Below are 17,145 nucleotides of genomic sequence, written 5' to 3'. Positions count from 1 at the left end.
GCTGCTCTTACTGTGCTGCGTACACACACACACACACACACACACACACACACACACACACACACACACACACCCCTCCTGGTGAGTTCAAAAGAAAACAAACACACATAAGAAGACAGCAAGGTGACCATTTGATAACAGGTAAGCATATTTTCACAACGCATTCCAATACCAGGGAAACGGTTTTGCAGTCATTTAGAAATGCTCACTCTCACCCGTGCATCCCCACTCGCCTCTCATGTAGGGATATTCATCCATGCTTCTGCAATAGCAAATCAAGCACACCCCCACACACCCCACCCCCACACACACTCCCCCACTCCCAGCAGAGGATCCTACCTTCCCAGCTTGGCTCATCACACAACGCAGTCAGGTCCAGCTGGGGCACCTCGGGGACAAAGCTCTCCTGCTGGCCGGTTGCATCTTGATTCCGGGGCAGTTTGGTGTCCGGGAGGCTGGGATGTTCCTGGATCTTCATTGTGGAGCTCTGCAATAACAGCACAATGTCCCCAAATCCGGACTGCTCATCAAAACCCCAACACGCCTCCATTAACTGCACGCCTGGATGAAACCTCCCAAGCCCGAGCCATGGATGCACCCGGCACAGAAATCAAAACCATGGCTCGGAGGCTCCTTGGATCCTAGCTGGTCACTTGCAGGCAGAGAGCCACCGTCCATCTGCTCGCTCTCCTGTAACTTTTCTTCTCTGAGAGAGACAAGATGACTTCCTGGGGCTGCTCTTCCTGATCACTGCAGCCAGCGGACAGTCTTGATTATCACTGATTGGGGCAAGAAACCAGGGAAGGGAGTTTGTAGGCTGTAAACAACACCACCACAAGCAGGCACGGCCACCGCGGTTGCTAAGGCTGCAGGAGCGACGTGGTGTCTTTTGCAGGCACGCAAGCAGACGTCTTTGCCCCTTAGGTAAACAGTCCTGCAGGGCGAAGGGCTGCTCCCCTGCCAGCAGCCTCCCGGAGACCAATTCCTCGGGGGAAGGAGAACGGTCCCAGGTTTTCTGTGGCTGTTTGCTCACCAAGTGTGGGAAGAGCAGTCTATTTAGGGAAGAGCTCTGGGTTGTAAAGCATTGTTGCGCCATCCCACCAGCAGAGGGGTCCAGTGGCTCATCATGACCAGCAGTAAGAAGCACGGTGCTGGAAATGAGCCAAAATGACACAAGGAACAGGATTTTTTTTTTTTATAAAGTAAAAAGCCAAGAGCTGGCAAGTCGGTGATGCATGATGTATACTTTTATTTTTTTTTTATTTTTTATTTTTTTTGATGTATACTTTTATAAAGATGCAACGGTCCCTTGTCTCCACACGCTCGTCATCTACTCTGAATAGCACATGCTCAGCTATTTAGGGCTTTACTCATTAGCTGCCTCCATCAGGCTGAGGGGTCTGGGGGCTGGGAGAGCCCTCCCTCCTCCAAAGGCTGACATTTCATGGAAGCAATTTTGTTGTTTGGTTTTAAGCATTAAATTCATTTTCTTTATCCTCGCTCAGTTTGATAGTTTGTAAACCCAACCACTGGCATTTTTCCCTTTCATAGAATTATAACCCAGGGTGTTTAGCGAAAGTGTGAATGTTTCTCCAAAGATTTTCCTTGAAAGTAACTGGACATTTAGTCCAGCAAATATATTATGAATGGAAAAAACACAAAAGACATCTGGAAATCATAAATGGTTTCATTAGCCGATGAAAAATGGCCTAAGGCTGAAAATAAAACACGACTTAAGGCTTGCAGCTACTTTTAATAGCCACCCAACCCACTCTGATATCACCAAGGGAATATACAAGGCTTTTATTGCTACATTTCCAGGAAATGATGTGGGACGACCAGTACCGTCTTCTCGTTTGAGACAGAATGAAATAGCAAGAATCTGTTCATGGTAACCTACTAAAGTCAGATGGAAAAGCCAAGAGAACCTTGGGCTTGACGTGAGGGGGTGGGAGGATGGGGGTGAGGTGGGTGGAAAGTTTATGCATGCATCTCACAACAATTATTTTTCCCTTGAGCTGAATCCTAACGTGGGCCAGGGTTGAATAAACAAACGTGGTGCTCGGCTTCCTGAAAGTGACAGGGTCAGTCACCAGTCTCTCAGAGGACATGTTCGAGTATGCAGACAGAAAAGACAGCTCTCAGTAAAGATTTAAAACTAGAGATATCAAGAGGAGAAATGGTGCAAGAAGCATAGTTTCCTAGTCTAAGTATGGTACTTTGTTCAGGGGGAACACACACACACACACACACACACACACAGCACACAGTCACTTAAAGCAGAATGCAATGGAGAGGATGTGCCTTTAGCTTACAGGGAGCCCTGGGATTGAAGCGTGGCCCTGACCTTCACTAGCTCAGCCCTCTGGCTGAGATGCTGTACTTCTGTGAAGCCCTACTTCCTAAACTATAAAATGGCATCAAGGATACCAGTTTTGCAAGGCTGTTTCGAAGATCTGGGAGAAGGTCTGAAAAGCTTCTAGAATGGTGTGTGAAGCACAAAAACACATAAATGGGGGCTCTCACTACTTTCAGTTTAGTCGGCACCCTGGGAAGATGCGGAAAGCACTCGGCCCCATCTCAGAATCACCAGAGAGAGGAGTGGGAACCAAGGCACGGAAGCACCTGTGGCTGGATGCAAAACGAGTCCTACGGTGTAGTCCAAAGTTTTAGGTGGTTAATGAGGAAATATTAGAGAAAAGCGCTCCCTATGAATACTGGTGACGCCATGGTTAAGCATTGGCGGCTAGCTGAAAAAGGTGGGCAGCTCAATCCTACCTAGCTGCCCTGAAAGAAAAAGAACTAGTAATCCTATAAAGATTATAGCCTAGGAAAGCCAATGAAGCAGTTCTGTCCTGTCATGGGAGGCCACTCTGGGTGGAAAATCAACTCAACGGCACCTAACAACACAACACCACAATGTTCCGATGATGTATCGGGAACATCAATTTTGACTTGAGGAGTAAGCATGGGTAAGGTCTGAAGGCAGAGAGGTGTTGATAAGAGGAGCTGAAAGAACAGGTGTAAAGGCAGGTAAGACGGCAACGGGGTGTCCTTGGCCAACAAGCAAGAGGAGTGGTTTTATCATTGCTACATTGGAAAATCACCAATTTCAAAGACAGAAAACTTAGCAATATTTTTCTCTATTTTTTTCCCACCCAAAATGCCTGGCATTATTAATCCCGTCAACAAAATTATTTCAGTGCACTTACTTTGTGCTGAGCTCTGAGCGCGACCCCCCCAAGCCTCTATCCTGGTCCTTGTTGAGTGAGTGGGGAGAGACTCCAGAGTGCTCAGCAGAGTTAAGAGGACAGTTAAATTTGAAATACTATGGCAGCGAACCACTTCATATTCACAAGTAAATAGCCCTCCTCTGTGTCCTAGTGCAAAATCTTATCAACCAATTTCCACGGTCATTTCTCCTACCAAGGCCATTGTGATAGTTACATAATCTGTTGTTAATTTGAGAGGATTACAAGTGAAGAGGTGGAGTTTAGCCTGTCAATCGTCATAGTTTGATGACCTCATTTGGAGGCGCTAAAGAGATAAATAGCTTGCTGGAAGCAGGGCACAGGCTCACTTCCTGGGAGACATTGCAGCTGACAAGACACACGGAGCAAGGCAAGTGCCCTGAGCTGGAGGAGGTACGTGGAGACCCCCGCCAGTGCTGAAATGCTTACAACGCCACTGGATCCACAAGACTTCCCACCCACTGCACTCAGCATCATTGTATGTGTTTCGTGAGTCTGAAGAGGATTTTATAAATCGGTATTGGATGTATGGGCTAGTATCAGACTATGGACTTGACTTGAACTGGGCTGGGATGTTTTCTTAATGTACAATTACTCTTTATAGAACGCTCTTTTCTTATATACACATGAGTGTCTATGAATTTGTTTCTCTAGTCTGCCCAGACTAACAGTCATATTTCCAATTACCGATCCTTCCTCTTATTTCCAACATTCACATTGCCATCATCAGTGATTAGCAATGCATCTTGACTGCACATGTGATCAATTTCAGACAACAGGAGTTGGTAAAAAATCTTTAATTTCTTCATCATTGGCTTCCGTGGTTGGTGAGGACATTTGAAAAATAGTTGCATTAGCTGGGTTTCCTTGTATGCCTATGGCTATTGACCAATCACTGACAACACTATACTTCAGAATAGATCTTGAAATGCTGTTCTTGACAGTGAATGCGAAGCCCTTCCTCCTCAGTTGGTCATTTCTGCCCTCATGTAATCATTGAATTAGAACCAGTCCATTTCAGCTCACTGATGCCTAGGATATCAATCTTTATGCATCCAATTTAGTGTTGGATGATTTCCATCTTTTCTAGAGTCATACTTCATATGTTTCACATTTGGATTATTTATGTGTTCTTGTAGCTAGCTGTTATTTCTCCTTTTGTGCTATGCCATGTCAGCAAACGAAGGCCGTCTAAAGCTTTGGTCTATCCATGTCACAGAGGGTGTCTAATTTGAGAAGGGAGTGCTACCCATCATATTTTGAGTGCTTTCCAACTTCTGGGGCCTATCGTCTGGCACTCTATCAGACCACTTTGTGATGCAATGTCTAAGGGCTTCACTGGCCCCCTTTTTCCCCTCTCAGAACACTGTCAAGACCTTCTTTTTAGTCTGTCTAAATCTAGAAGCTCTACTACAACCTTTCCAATAGGAGTGATCCTGCTGGTATTTGAAATAGTGATGACATCGCTTCCAGCTGCATACAAGCTACTAGAGCACATCACACTGATAGAACGATGGTGGATACTGGGTTCGAGGCACTGAAGTTACAGGAACAACAAAGAGATGGGATACAGTACAGAGGAGAAACACTGATGATGTGTCAAGTATTATGCATGTATGTTATAAAAGGGAAACTCGGAATGCAATGAGAACAAATACTGAGAGAACTCACCGTACCTGAGGCTTCTGGTGACATTTTGCATTTAAGTCAAGGGGCATTAACTACTAATCTATCAGTCAAATGTTTGCCAAGACTGCCCTCCCTGGCCAGGTTTGGCTTCCTCTAGTCCCAGACTCAATAAGCTTCAAATAGTTGGTGAATTTTTGTCCCTCCTTTTTCCCTCTTTGTATAGAAAGATATGGATAGGTACATGGATAACTCATAGCTCTCCAGAATCTGCTATACTATCAGTTTGCACAAGAAGTATGGTAGTTACATGATTTTATGTCAACCCGAAGATGTATAAAAGTGTGGGGGTGGAGTGGAGCCTGTCAATAAAGTCACAATCTGATGGTGCCTCCTTTTGAGTTGGCCTTCTCATAAGGAGCACCACCCCCCTTCTCTCTCTTTGCCTTCCTGCTGGCTGACCCTGATAGTGCCCAGAGCCCTAGAGATGGGTCCACAGCTATTGCATCCTCAAATCTTTGCACCCACCAGCCTGTGATCTCCCTGTATTCTGCATCATTGCTCATGACTGCGTGAGTCTAAAGAGGGACTTATGGGCTAGTCTCAGACTATGGACTGGAGTTGGACTGGGCTGGGATGTTTTCCTGATTTATAAACTTTCTTGATATAAAGCTCTTTCTTACACATATTTGAGTGTCTCTGGATTTGTTTCTCTAGTTAGCCCAGCCGAAACGCAGTGTTAATAGTGAAATCACAGTGTTACTAGAAAAGCCACAGAGAACCATAAACATTCAGTGTTTTGCCTAAGAAAGGATCAAGGACTCCAAAATCAATGTGACTCTCAAGGCTTTGGTCGCTTGTCAAGACTGGAATGCGCGGGAAGTCAATGTAAGTAAACAGAGCTGAGATCCAAGCCCATAGTCAAATCCTAACGTGTCCACGAAGCATTACTACACACTGCCATCCGGTCTGTTCCCACTCATAGTGACCCTGTAGGGCAGGGTGGAACTGCCCAGGGGGGTTGCTGAGACTGCCAACTCTTTATGGGGGTAGGAAGCCTCATCCTTTCCCCTCAGAGTGGCTGGTGGTTTCTGATGGCTGACCTTGTGGTTAGCAGCCCAACGTGGCCCCACCATGCTGCTGGGGCCCTCCCATGAAGAGCAGGGAAATTGAAATAACGCAGGCATCCACGCGTGTCCGTTGAGATAGCTCAGAAATTCCTTTACCGTTCTTGGGGCAAATAATAACCTAGACTTGAGACCTTACGATACGCCTATCAATGTCTCATCTTGATTACAAAGCCTCGTCTGCTCCTCGTTTCTCCCCCCTCTCTCCTCTCGTCACATTCTCTTCTGTTTTGAAGCAGAGGGAAGAGGAAAGGAACTTTGGAGGTGCACTGGTTAAGTGCTCGGCTGGTTACCCAAGAGGTGGCAGTGTGAGTGTTCCACCAGCTTCTCTTGGGGGGACAGATGTGGCAGTCTGTTTCTGTACAGACTCAGAACCTCAGAAACCCCACCAGGGCGTTTCTTCACTAGGCCCTGTGAGTCAGAACGGACTCCGCAGCAGTGGCTTGCCTTTTGTTTCTAGAGAAGAGATGGGAGCTCACGGCACACAGAATCTAGGAACAGGAGTGGGAATAGTGATCCCAGAAGGGTCGGGGGAAGAGGGGAGAGGAAGGGAGCAAAGGGGAACTGATCACAATGATCCACAGACAACCATACACCCCTCTACAGGGGGAAGACAACAGAAAACATGGGGGAAGGGAGACAGCAGTCAGTGTGAGAGATGAAAATAATAACAATGCACAATCTATCAGGGAGTTATGAGGGTGGAGGGCGGAGCGGGGGAGAAAAAAAAAAGAGCGGATACCAAGGGCTCAATAGAAAGTAAATGTCTAGAAAAGAATGAAGGCAAACATGCCTGATTCAATCAATGTAGGGACTGTGATAAGAGTTGTATGAGTCCCCCATAAACTCATTTAAAAAAAAAAAGAAGAAAGAAGAAAATCATCGTTTTGTAAGTGCTGAATGTCTTGTTGTTATCAAAGGTATGCCTCTAAGCTCTCCTAAGCAGTCGGCTTAGAAAGCATAAAGAATGTAAACATACCTTGCAAGAATTTAACACGTCATGGACCTTATAAATCTGAGCCCAGATGATCTCGCTCAGAAATGTACCATCTATCCACCTAGATAATAATTCTTGTTTCTAGACAAAAGAGGTTCATAATAATAATCTTATAGTTTTGATATTATAGGAGAGCATAAACTATTTCATAACAGAAAATAAATTATTAGAAGAAACTGAAGCTTAACATGCAATCAGAATTCTGAGAAATCTTTATCCTAAAATGCTATCTTTTAGAATCTAGAAATTGCTAGTTTTAAGCATGACCTGTGTTTTGGATACACCCAGCTGTTCAGAGTTAAACAACCAAAAAGTCTTAAGAGAGCGGAGTACTTAGTTTTTATGGTCCAAGTTGGAAGACGTATTGAAATGTCAGCCTTTTTAAAACTTCCTTGAGGAAATAATATTTTAATCTCTGGCATTTTGAAGTGATTCTAACTTTAAAAAAAAATTGCTAAGGTATCAGTAAACAACTTCTAATCCAAGCTTAGGATGAAATAGAAATGGGTAGTGCCCCTTGACCAATGGCCATGTGAAATCTCCGCGGGCCTCCCTCTTTGGGTCACATCAGTTGCCCAATTAAAGCAGAGTAAAAGCCCAGGCCAGGAAAAGAGAAGCCATGCGCACGCTTTAACACGCGCATTCAAACAAAGCACACTGAAGCCCGCAAATGGATGGTTGGAAAAACAAGGTCACAGCGATATCTCTTTGTCTTTGAGAAATAGACTCTACATCTCTTTCCGCCTGTATGTCCCCACCGGAGGATAATTGTAAGGGTAAAGGTTAATGTTTCTCATTCTAATGGAAACATGGGCGGTGGGGGAAATTCCATCCACCAATAGCTGCCATTCCTCTGCCATGTTACTCTGTAAGAATCCGGCAGCTTTCAAGGAGAATTTGAAAGAACAATATTAAGACAGTAAAATCTGCCCCTGTGGAAAATGGAATTAGAAACATTATTACATCCATGCATACCGGGCATGTGAACTTTGGGATCTCAGTCTGATGCTATGGGAGCCATGAAATAACTTATTGGTGAGCTTTCAGTTCTAGGAATTGTGGGAGGGGCGAGCAAAGCCTGAGGTTGTTTTTCATCTCTGAAACTAGGGACCCCGGCCCGCTACGAGAAGTGTAGCGGAACTATGTGGCTTGTACAATAAGACCTAGACAGCACGACCTACGTTCAATAGGAAGGACTGACAACACACGATCAACTGGGGAAAGATTTTTAAAAACAGAAAACAGATATTTTCCCAGTCTTTCATGAATCATATTGTTGTTAGGTGCCGTCCAGCCGGTCGGTCCCGACTCATAACGACCCACGTACAACAGAAAGCCATGCTGCCTGCGGAATAACACAAAATAGATATTTCTCAGTGAAAGGAACATATGCCTTCACAAGGAATGCCTTTCTGTCAGCTGTGAAAGAAAAGTAACAGGGAGAGCTTGGATTAGACTTTAACTCGTAGCCCGATTTTATCTCACAGAGAATAATGCTATGATGACAAGTATTATTAATAGGGAATGTTTAATGCGTGCCAGCCGTGGAATGGGTGCTGGCTGGCAGCCGCACGTGGGTTATACATCTAGAAGGAAAGGACCTGGCATAAGGGAGAAGCATTTTAGATTCTTTCCCTGTGACTCAAGGCACTGCAACCGGAGCGGTCCACAAAAACATCGAGGTAAATTGTGTTCTGTGGGAATTTAGCTTGGGTGCCACGTGGAATTTATGAGTCAGTGTCATGAAGTTCATCCACAAAGGTTGCGCTACACACTTTTATCTCCTGGAGGAGAACTGCAAAGACCTCTCTCTCTAGGAGGCTAGAAAAACAAGTTCAATGACATGATGAGTGGGTGCTTGCTGTGAGCTGCAGGAGATGGCAGGGACAAGATGAAAACGGGGTGTGTGGCTGGAGGGGAGACCGTGGGGAATCTGCTCTGGGGAGACACCTAGAGACAAGGAAAGCATGTAGGCATGTCTGAGTCTAAAGAGAGAAACACAAACAAGTTGGACATTACAGCTAACAGACGTGGCATGGAAGCTGTGGAGTCAGAAAGAGGAAGCATCTCCCTCCTGTTAGAAGGCTGAGTAATGAAGAAATCAGGGAGTCCAGGAAACAGGAGGCTTCCACGGCTCTAAGGGTGGCAGTGCCTTTAGCTCTCAGCAATTTTCTGCAGAAAAAAAAAAAAATGTGACTGTTCCTTTTCTTAAGAACAGCGTCCGTAGCTACCGGATTCTTAATCTGCTAAATTGGAAAACGCCGAGGTGGGCAGGGACGATGGGTGTTATTAGATCCCCGCACTGTCCATGAATTAGGTCAGTGCCTATCCAAGATTAAGAATCACAGGACTACTATTGGTCTGATAGAGACGGAAGGAACCCAAGAGATGATTGCCCTAATTCACCCTTTTCATGCGGTAATGAAACCATTCTCGGAGGAGGCCACCTTTCAACCAAATCATTGACGGGCTCCTGAAGCCAACAGTAACACCTGTGAGGAATGTGCGCCTCAGGACACGCAAAGCTACAGACCCAAAGGGCAACAGAGTGAGGGAGGGCAAGGAAGCCAGCCAGTGGGAGGGGAAGCTCAGGATGGAAAGGGGAGCGGCCGAACACACTGTAGAGATAGCACCAAACCTCATGAGAAAAATTGTGGGTGGACTACTGAACGAAAAACTAATCTGATATGTAAACTTTTGCTGAATGAAAAAGAAAACGTTCACACACAAAGCAAGAAAACAAACACACGGAAAGAATCATCCAGTTAACAGAAGAGGTCTATAAATAATAAATCTATCAAGAGTCAGAATCCAAAAGCAGATTGGAAACGCTTCTTGGCAAAAGAAACGGATAGCAAGATTGGAGCTGGTGATGGAAACATTTGGAAGGAGTAGACAAAATACACACACGAGTGAAGAATGGGGTTTGTCAGAGTTGCAAGCAGGAGACACAAAAAGCTTGGGTTGTTTGGGAATATGCTTCAAGGAAAAGGAGAAGCTAGGAGAGTCACCGAAACTTTAAGCTATAGACAGGAAAAAGGGGGTGGGGTGGGACACTTATTCTCCATTGCTTCCTTAAAATGTGATTCAAAACTTACAAAACAAATGAACAAACAAAAAAATCGCATTAAGTAACTAACTGAATTTGTGTTGATGGGGAGTTAATGAAATACTTGCTGTGATGAAGCCACTGGAATTGTCTTTATTTATTCCAATCATTAAAAAAAAAATACATCATGTCATGGAAAATCAAGCTAGTAGTTTGGGCTTTTTGGTTATGTTTTGATTCTATGGAAAACCATAAGAGAAATTTTCATCCTACTAAAGCAAAGTAATTTTAAATTTAAAAATCATACCCTCCTATCACAGCTCAAGACCTCTTTAAGCACCGGGGGAGTTACATTGCTTCCACTTATCTCTGAGCCCCAGGTGGAAGACAACAAATACCAGCGACACAGGAATATACTCACGAGTCTCACCTGTGAGCTACTCACCTCCCCTTGCTGGCCAGGGATGTCAACACTTTGATTTTCTTTGCTGCAAATAACAACAAAATCTCATAAAATGTCAATTTGTCTTACATCACGTTGTTACCTACTGATACTATGATTTCATTAGTTCTAAACCAAAATCGTACAAAACTTAAAAATGTAACAAAAAAATTAATCAAAATAAAACAGAAATACCAATCAGTAAGAATACAGAACTACATTTATCTTTGATGGCACCATGGTAGATGTTCTAATCACTTTCTTGCTATAAAATATTGGTAGTTAACAATATATTTTCTTTCAACTCGACTCTTCTTAGTTATCATACTACACACAACATCAAGTGAAGCAAATATCTTTTCACTCTCTTGGGGAAAAAGAGTAAGAAGGAAATTCTAAACTTACCTTCTATCAGATGTCAGTTCAACATCATCAGGTCTAGTCCTTTCATAATACTGTGTGGGATTGAGAATGTCCATCCTCTGTAACAAAGCAAATCATTGGTTCACTTTAGGAATGGTAAGAAAGATGCAAATCAGATGATGCCTTTCTTTAACAAAGAAAAATCAGGTAATATGGAGATAAAATCTAATTGTAGTCTACATTTTTCTTTTTAACTAAGAAACTATAAGTTTATTATGTGCTCCTTGCATAAAATAGTACATTGAGTTTTATGGTCCCTTTACTCGGGATATGTGAAAACATCTTAGTCATAATAACTGTGCTCCATGATGTCTTTATTAGGTCTTATCCATATTTTATAACTAAGCATAGTTAAAAACTCAGGTTCTCAAAGATTCAGGCTGGCATTAGCACTTGAACCTAAAATCTGACCTTGAATTGGAGCAGCAACTTTTAATTTTCTTCTACTTATTTAACATCTGTTTAGCATATTATGCCAGTGTGATCTAGGGTAACACACAACTTGTACCTGACCTGTGAAACATCCACAAACAAGAGTTCACCGAAGAGCATTTTCTTTCTGAGATACTTAATGTTAGTCTTCACATTAGCTATGATGGAAAAAATATAAACAAGATACTTACTTTGAGCATTGCTTTCAAGCTGACCGGGTGGGCTCAAGGCTGATCAGGGGCTATATTTTAAAGTTTTGGTTTTTTTAAATGACTGACTCTGCGAATATGGCTAGTGCCTTTTAAATACAATTCACATGACTGGGCACCGAATAAGTAAGCAATAACTACAAAGGAAGATTACAAGTATGCAAACAAGAGCACATTTAAATTCAGCAGGCAAAGAAACATAGCTGTCTTGGAAAATTTGGCCCTTAATTTTATTAGACTTAAGGACTCTCATCAGCATTGAAAGGAATTTAAGCATAGCCTACTCCCCTCATCTCTATCATTTTGAAAAAAAATAATAGTGTCCCACATGGATTAAAGCAATGTAAGTTAATCTACATATTGGTCATTGTCCATTAGGAAATAAGAAATTTGATTAAGCAAATCTAAGTAATGCTCCTAATAAGCCTATGAAATCAACACACATAAACATTTCTATAATATCACTATATTATTTAAGTAGAAAACTAATCTTTGGGTTGGTAGACAAACGGATTGGTTTCCATTCATATTGGTTTGGTCAATTCGTGTGATGAAATTTGAAACCCTGAGCTCTGCCCAAAAATAGAGACCAAAGGAAAACAGTATAACACCCTCACAGCTCTCATGGGGCTGCCGGAGTCAGAAGCCTGGCTTTCAGTCCTAGCGCTATCATTTATCAGTTGGGTGGTTCTATTTGAAATCCCAATCTCCTCATCTGGAAAATGGAGATAGCAACACTATGTACCCCACTATCATTAGGGTCAAGTGAGATAATGTATGTTAGAGGATTAGAAAAACAGCTGGCACATTGAAAGGATATCAGCTGTGGGCGGTGATGATGTTATTTCTAAGCTATGAAATCTACAATGAAAAGACTTCCCTCCCATTTTTTCATAATTCAGATGGTGTCCAAAAGCTGCATAGATAGTGCTCATGCATGCCATTTGAACGATGAACCTTGATTTACACAGTTAGAGAATGCCCATTTAGGTAATCTTAGAAAATGGCCCTGTGAAATTAGAAAAAAAAATTACGACAACATTCAGTTATAGCTACAGATTTCTACCTTTAAAATTTTTGTTCAAAGAAGTCTCTGTAAATTGATTCCCATTAAATCACAACATGATTGCTCTCATTCTCTGGAGAAGATTTTCCTTTAAGAGAGGGACATATATATGATAAAGACCCCTTGTTTGCTTCCACTGTGGATTTTCAATAGATTATATCAAACTCTTTAGTATACTCTCTAGTGCAGCAGCATTAGGGTCTTCCTAGAGCTCTGATACACATGAATTCTGTTTAAATATTATTAGGGAAGCACGCTCTACCTTTAATTTGTTTAAAAACCTGTCAGTAAAATGATGCATTTATAATTATGTGCAAATGACTATTTCCGAAGAAAAAAAAATCTTTAGATTAAGGTTCAGAAATCTTTAGAAATAATGAGAAAAGACAGAAAATAAACTGAAACAGTATTATATGAGTTCAGAGATATTTTTGTTAAGATGTTAGTTAATAGATTTTTTTCCTGAAAAGAGCCCAATATAATTGAGACTTACAGAACCAAGTTAAATTATACAAGAGAAAACATAAAGGTCTGAAAAAATGTTTAGCTGATCCCTGGAAACAGCAATTTCTTGAACTCTTTTGAAATGTTTGATCATATTTAAGAATTCACCAGGATCTTGGGAGGTGTAATTTATAAAGGGTAATTTTCAGTATTACTTGCTATTCCTTCTACAGCTTCAAAATAATTCCAATCATCATGTTGTTTGTCACATATTTGAAACTGCTGAATATTCATGGGCTTGTTTCATTGAACAGCATACAAGTACCCAGTGTTCTTTGCTCAAGTAGTTGGGTTGCACTGACACCGTTTGGAAATAGGGCGGTGCTGAAGCATGTGCTCCAGTGGCCAATATCCCAATGAAACTAACAAGGGTAGTAAACATCATAAGTACACGAGAAAACCCACCTATTTTTATGGGTATAAAATTTGAATGCTTCGTAAATTCTAATTCCCATTCTTTGTCTAGGGATGAAGGAGAGAAATTATAGAAAGAGATAGTTCCCCTTTGCTGAGATGAAGAAATGGGCAAATCTCAAAGTACAAGTCATGAGATCTGATAAAACAGAGTGTTTGCATTTATATGTGAAATAGGTCACTGGGCTTTCAGATGTGCAGTACAGTATCGTCCATTGAGAAAATACTGACTCAGTATCTTTTGCAGTTGAGGTTCTAAACAGTCTAAAACCAACCAAACACAAAAGCCTGAAGTTGATTTTGACTCGTAGAGATCCTTTACTGGGCTTTTGAGGCTGCAGACAGAGCACCTGGTGAAAACCACCCACCAGTCTAACACTTACTTACTTACCCAGCAGTCTAACACTTACTCAACAAGAGTGGCTCATTAAGGTTTTTATTGATTAAAGGCTAAAGTATCATAATGCCTCTTGTTGTTGTTGGGTGCCATCTGGTTGGCTATGACCCACAGTGCCCCTCACTGCACCATCCTCATCATTGTTCCTAGGTCAGAGCCCACTGTTGCAGCTGTAGTGTCAATCTTTCCCCTTGAGGGCCTCCTCTCCTTAGCGGCCCCTCCTCTTTACGAAGCATGAAGTCCTTCTCCGGGGACTGGTCGCTCCTGACAATAGGACTTTGCCCTATGTAAGACAAAGTCTTACCTTCAAAGAGCCCTCTGGCCATATTTTTTCCAAGTCAGATTGGTTTGTCCTTTTGGCAAGTCCATGGTACTTAGAATATTCTTCTCCAGCACAATTCAAATGAATCAATGCTTCTTTAGCCTCCCTTCTTCATAGTCCTACTTTCACTTAGATAAGAGGCAATGGAAAAAACATGGCTTGGGTCAGGTCCACCTTAGTCCTCAACGTGACATCCTTGCTTTTCAATACTCTAAAAAGGTCTTGTGCAGCAGATTTACCTAATGCAACTTTTGATCTCTTGACTACTGCTTTCATGAGCATTGATTGTGGATCCAAGCAAGACAAAATCTTTGACAACTTCAACCTTTTCTCCATTTATCAAGATGTTACCTACTGGCCCAGTTGTGAGGATTTTTGTCATCTTTACATTAAGTCACAATCCCTGCTGAAGGCTGCAATCCTTGATCTTCAACAGCAAGTGCTTCAAATTCCTCTCGCTTTCAGCAATCAAAATCCTGTCATCCACATATCACAGTTGGTTAATAGGCCTTCCTCCTAATTCTTGTAGAAATGCTTTATTCTATAAAATTCTATGCTAATTACTTTCTAATGTCATCTTTTAAAGATAGTGGTGTCCTTAAAAAACAGAAGAGATTATGCTTTAAAGCATCATTTAATGAAATTGCTTTCTGCGTAGACCTTCACCAAAATAAAATCCAGTGTATAATCCTGAAAATTTTGATCCATACAAGCCATTTTTATAAGTGAACTTCAAAATAGGTTTCTATGATCTAATTGAATATCTGAGGGAAGTGAATTCTAAAAATCACCACCCTCAATTATAAAAATAATCTCAGCTTCAAAAGAGCAAACACCTTGAAAACGTTGGCTGTAGGCAGGAGAATCTATTTTCTGTTCTTTTCCCCCTTGCATGTTGGCACTGAAAGCTAAGCTCAAAACCTGTTTGACTACCAAAGCACTTGAAAACACTTGCAGCAAAAACAAATGTGTGTTTTAAAGCTATAAAATGCTGACAACGCTCTTATAAAGGACACACACACACACACCCTTCTTTCAATATACAAAACAACTCAATCTGAAGGCTGTGCGGGCCCCTGCTAGTCAAAACAGGTTCATTATTCTAACCTTTAGCTGCACGAGAAGGGGATCCTTCGATTATCTCATTAACAACAGATTAATGGCGGATCTGAATTTCTATGTATTTGTACCTACATGTGAGTTCTTACTGTTTCAAATGGTACACGTTAGTCATTCTTGAAGAAAGAACTGCTGGTGCTGGAATTGAAGGCCTATGGAAGAGTTTGCTAGTGGTTTACCTAAACCCATCCTTCTTTTCTTCCATAATAATAAATAGCCATCTGTCCAGAAACAAGCCATCTGCCAGACTCTCTGGCAATTACTTCTGACCACGCGCCTCAAATCTCTACAACAATGTGAGCAGCATTATCTGTGGCTTCCAGCATGGCCACTAGCTAAATTCCTTGAGGTTCCTTCCCTCTTGGTGTGAGCCGGGATGGAGGAGAAAGCTGCAGGAGGAAACTCCTTGCCGATGGGTAGGTGGCTGGCATCTCTGAGTAAATGCACTGTGTGAGACCTCCAGTTTTCTCCCACCCTGCTGAATTCTTGCTTTAGAGCATCACTTGAGAAACAACTTAGATTGTGACCTGAGACTGTGTTACTCCAAACACAAGTTACTCTAAATTGATATCATGGCCATCCACTCATTTTTTTCCCCAATAGACTTTGAATGAGTGATAAACTATGCTGAGCCAAGGGGAAACCACGTAGTGGAGTGAACTAGACAGACTGCTGAACTTGCCATCATGACTTTGACAGTTGGGTTATCTCTCTAACTACAGTGTGGTCACTTGAACTCGATTCATACACCCAAATGCTTACCTGATGTCTTTACTTGGATATTTTATAAACATCTGAAACAGAATTTTTGGGTTTTTTTTCTCTCCCACTGACCTTCAACTTTTCGGATCTTCGTACATGGTAACTCCATCCCAACAGCTAAGTGGTTTTGGTGGTAGTTGCGTAGCACCATCAAGTTGGTTCCAACCCATAGTGACCCGGTGCACACCAGGGCAAACTACGGCCTGGTCCCGCCCCTCCTCACAACTGGTTCTCGGCTGGAGCTCGCCGTCGCAGCCACTGTGTCTGTCCATCTCCTTGAGGGCCTTCCTCATTTTTGCTGCCCCTCTACTTTACCAAGTATCTGTCCCAAGCCAAACTCTGGCAATTACATCTGGCCATGTGCCTCACAGCTCTATAATACGGTGAGAAGTGGTACCTGTAGCTTCCGTGGTGTCCTTTTCCAGGGACTGGTCTCTCTTGACAACAGTCAAAAATACGTAAGGTGAAGTCTCACCTCCCTGGCCTCTAGGGAGCACGCTGGGTGTGGTTCTTCCCACGCAGATTTGTCTGGGTCTTTTTGGCAGTCCATGGGGCTCTCAATATTCTTTGCCGGGACCACCTCTCTGGGTTCCGATATCCCTTACAATGCCTCCACTGAACTCACAGTCAAATTCATGATGAGAGGGTTGATGAAGGAAATGAACAGGTTGTCATGCCAGTGAGAAATATGCAGGATTAAGTTATCGGGACATGTTAACCATGTTCTTTCAGGCCTGGTAATAAATGCTCAGATGAGCATACCCCTCTACGGGAAGCCTCAACCTGAAGGCATTCAGCTCAGGCTCCTTAGAGCAGGGAACCCAGTTCCAAAAATTAAGTGTCCAGGCACATCCCACTCCAGTAAGCCTCAGTCCAACAGCACTCAGCTCCATTTCTGTGGGTCAGTAAGCCTGTTGCTGCTCCTGTCTTCTGGTTCCAGAAGGTACTACACACAGATCTTGGGGCCAGAGGATGTACAGTGAACCCTCGTTTATCGCGGTTAAT

General features: G+C 42.6%; 1 protein-coding gene across 4 annotated transcripts in view; it reads right to left on the bottom strand.

The window, feature by feature from the left end:
• The window catches only part of FAM13A (family with sequence similarity 13 member A), a 302,687-nt gene that overhangs the window by 35,872 nt on the left and 249,670 nt on the right, over positions 1-17,145 (bottom strand). For 3 of the 4 annotated variants that reach the window (XM_045284117.1, XM_045284114.1, XM_045284116.1), the window contains 3 exons: positions 10,898-10,974; positions 10,481-10,538; positions 340-487 (listed from right to left, as the gene is read on the bottom strand). In XM_045284117.1, coding sequence (XP_045140052.1) covers positions 340-487; positions 10,481-10,538; positions 10,898-10,974 — 283 coding nt within the window. The remainder of the gene's footprint in view (positions 1-339; positions 488-10,480; positions 10,539-10,897; positions 10,975-17,145) is intronic. The other variant, XM_045284115.1, reaches the window with a different exon arrangement.

This window comes from Echinops telfairi, unplaced genomic scaffold (genome assembly GCF_000313985.2).
Source record: "Echinops telfairi isolate 266 unplaced genomic scaffold, ASM31398v2 ScPeMD7_7468;HRSCAF=8506_0, whole genome shotgun sequence".
NCBI classification, from domain to species: domain Eukaryota; kingdom Metazoa; phylum Chordata; class Mammalia; order Afrosoricida; family Tenrecidae; genus Echinops; species Echinops telfairi.
Note: the sequence above shows the minus strand (reverse complement) of the source record. Positions and strands in the feature narration are given on the sequence as shown.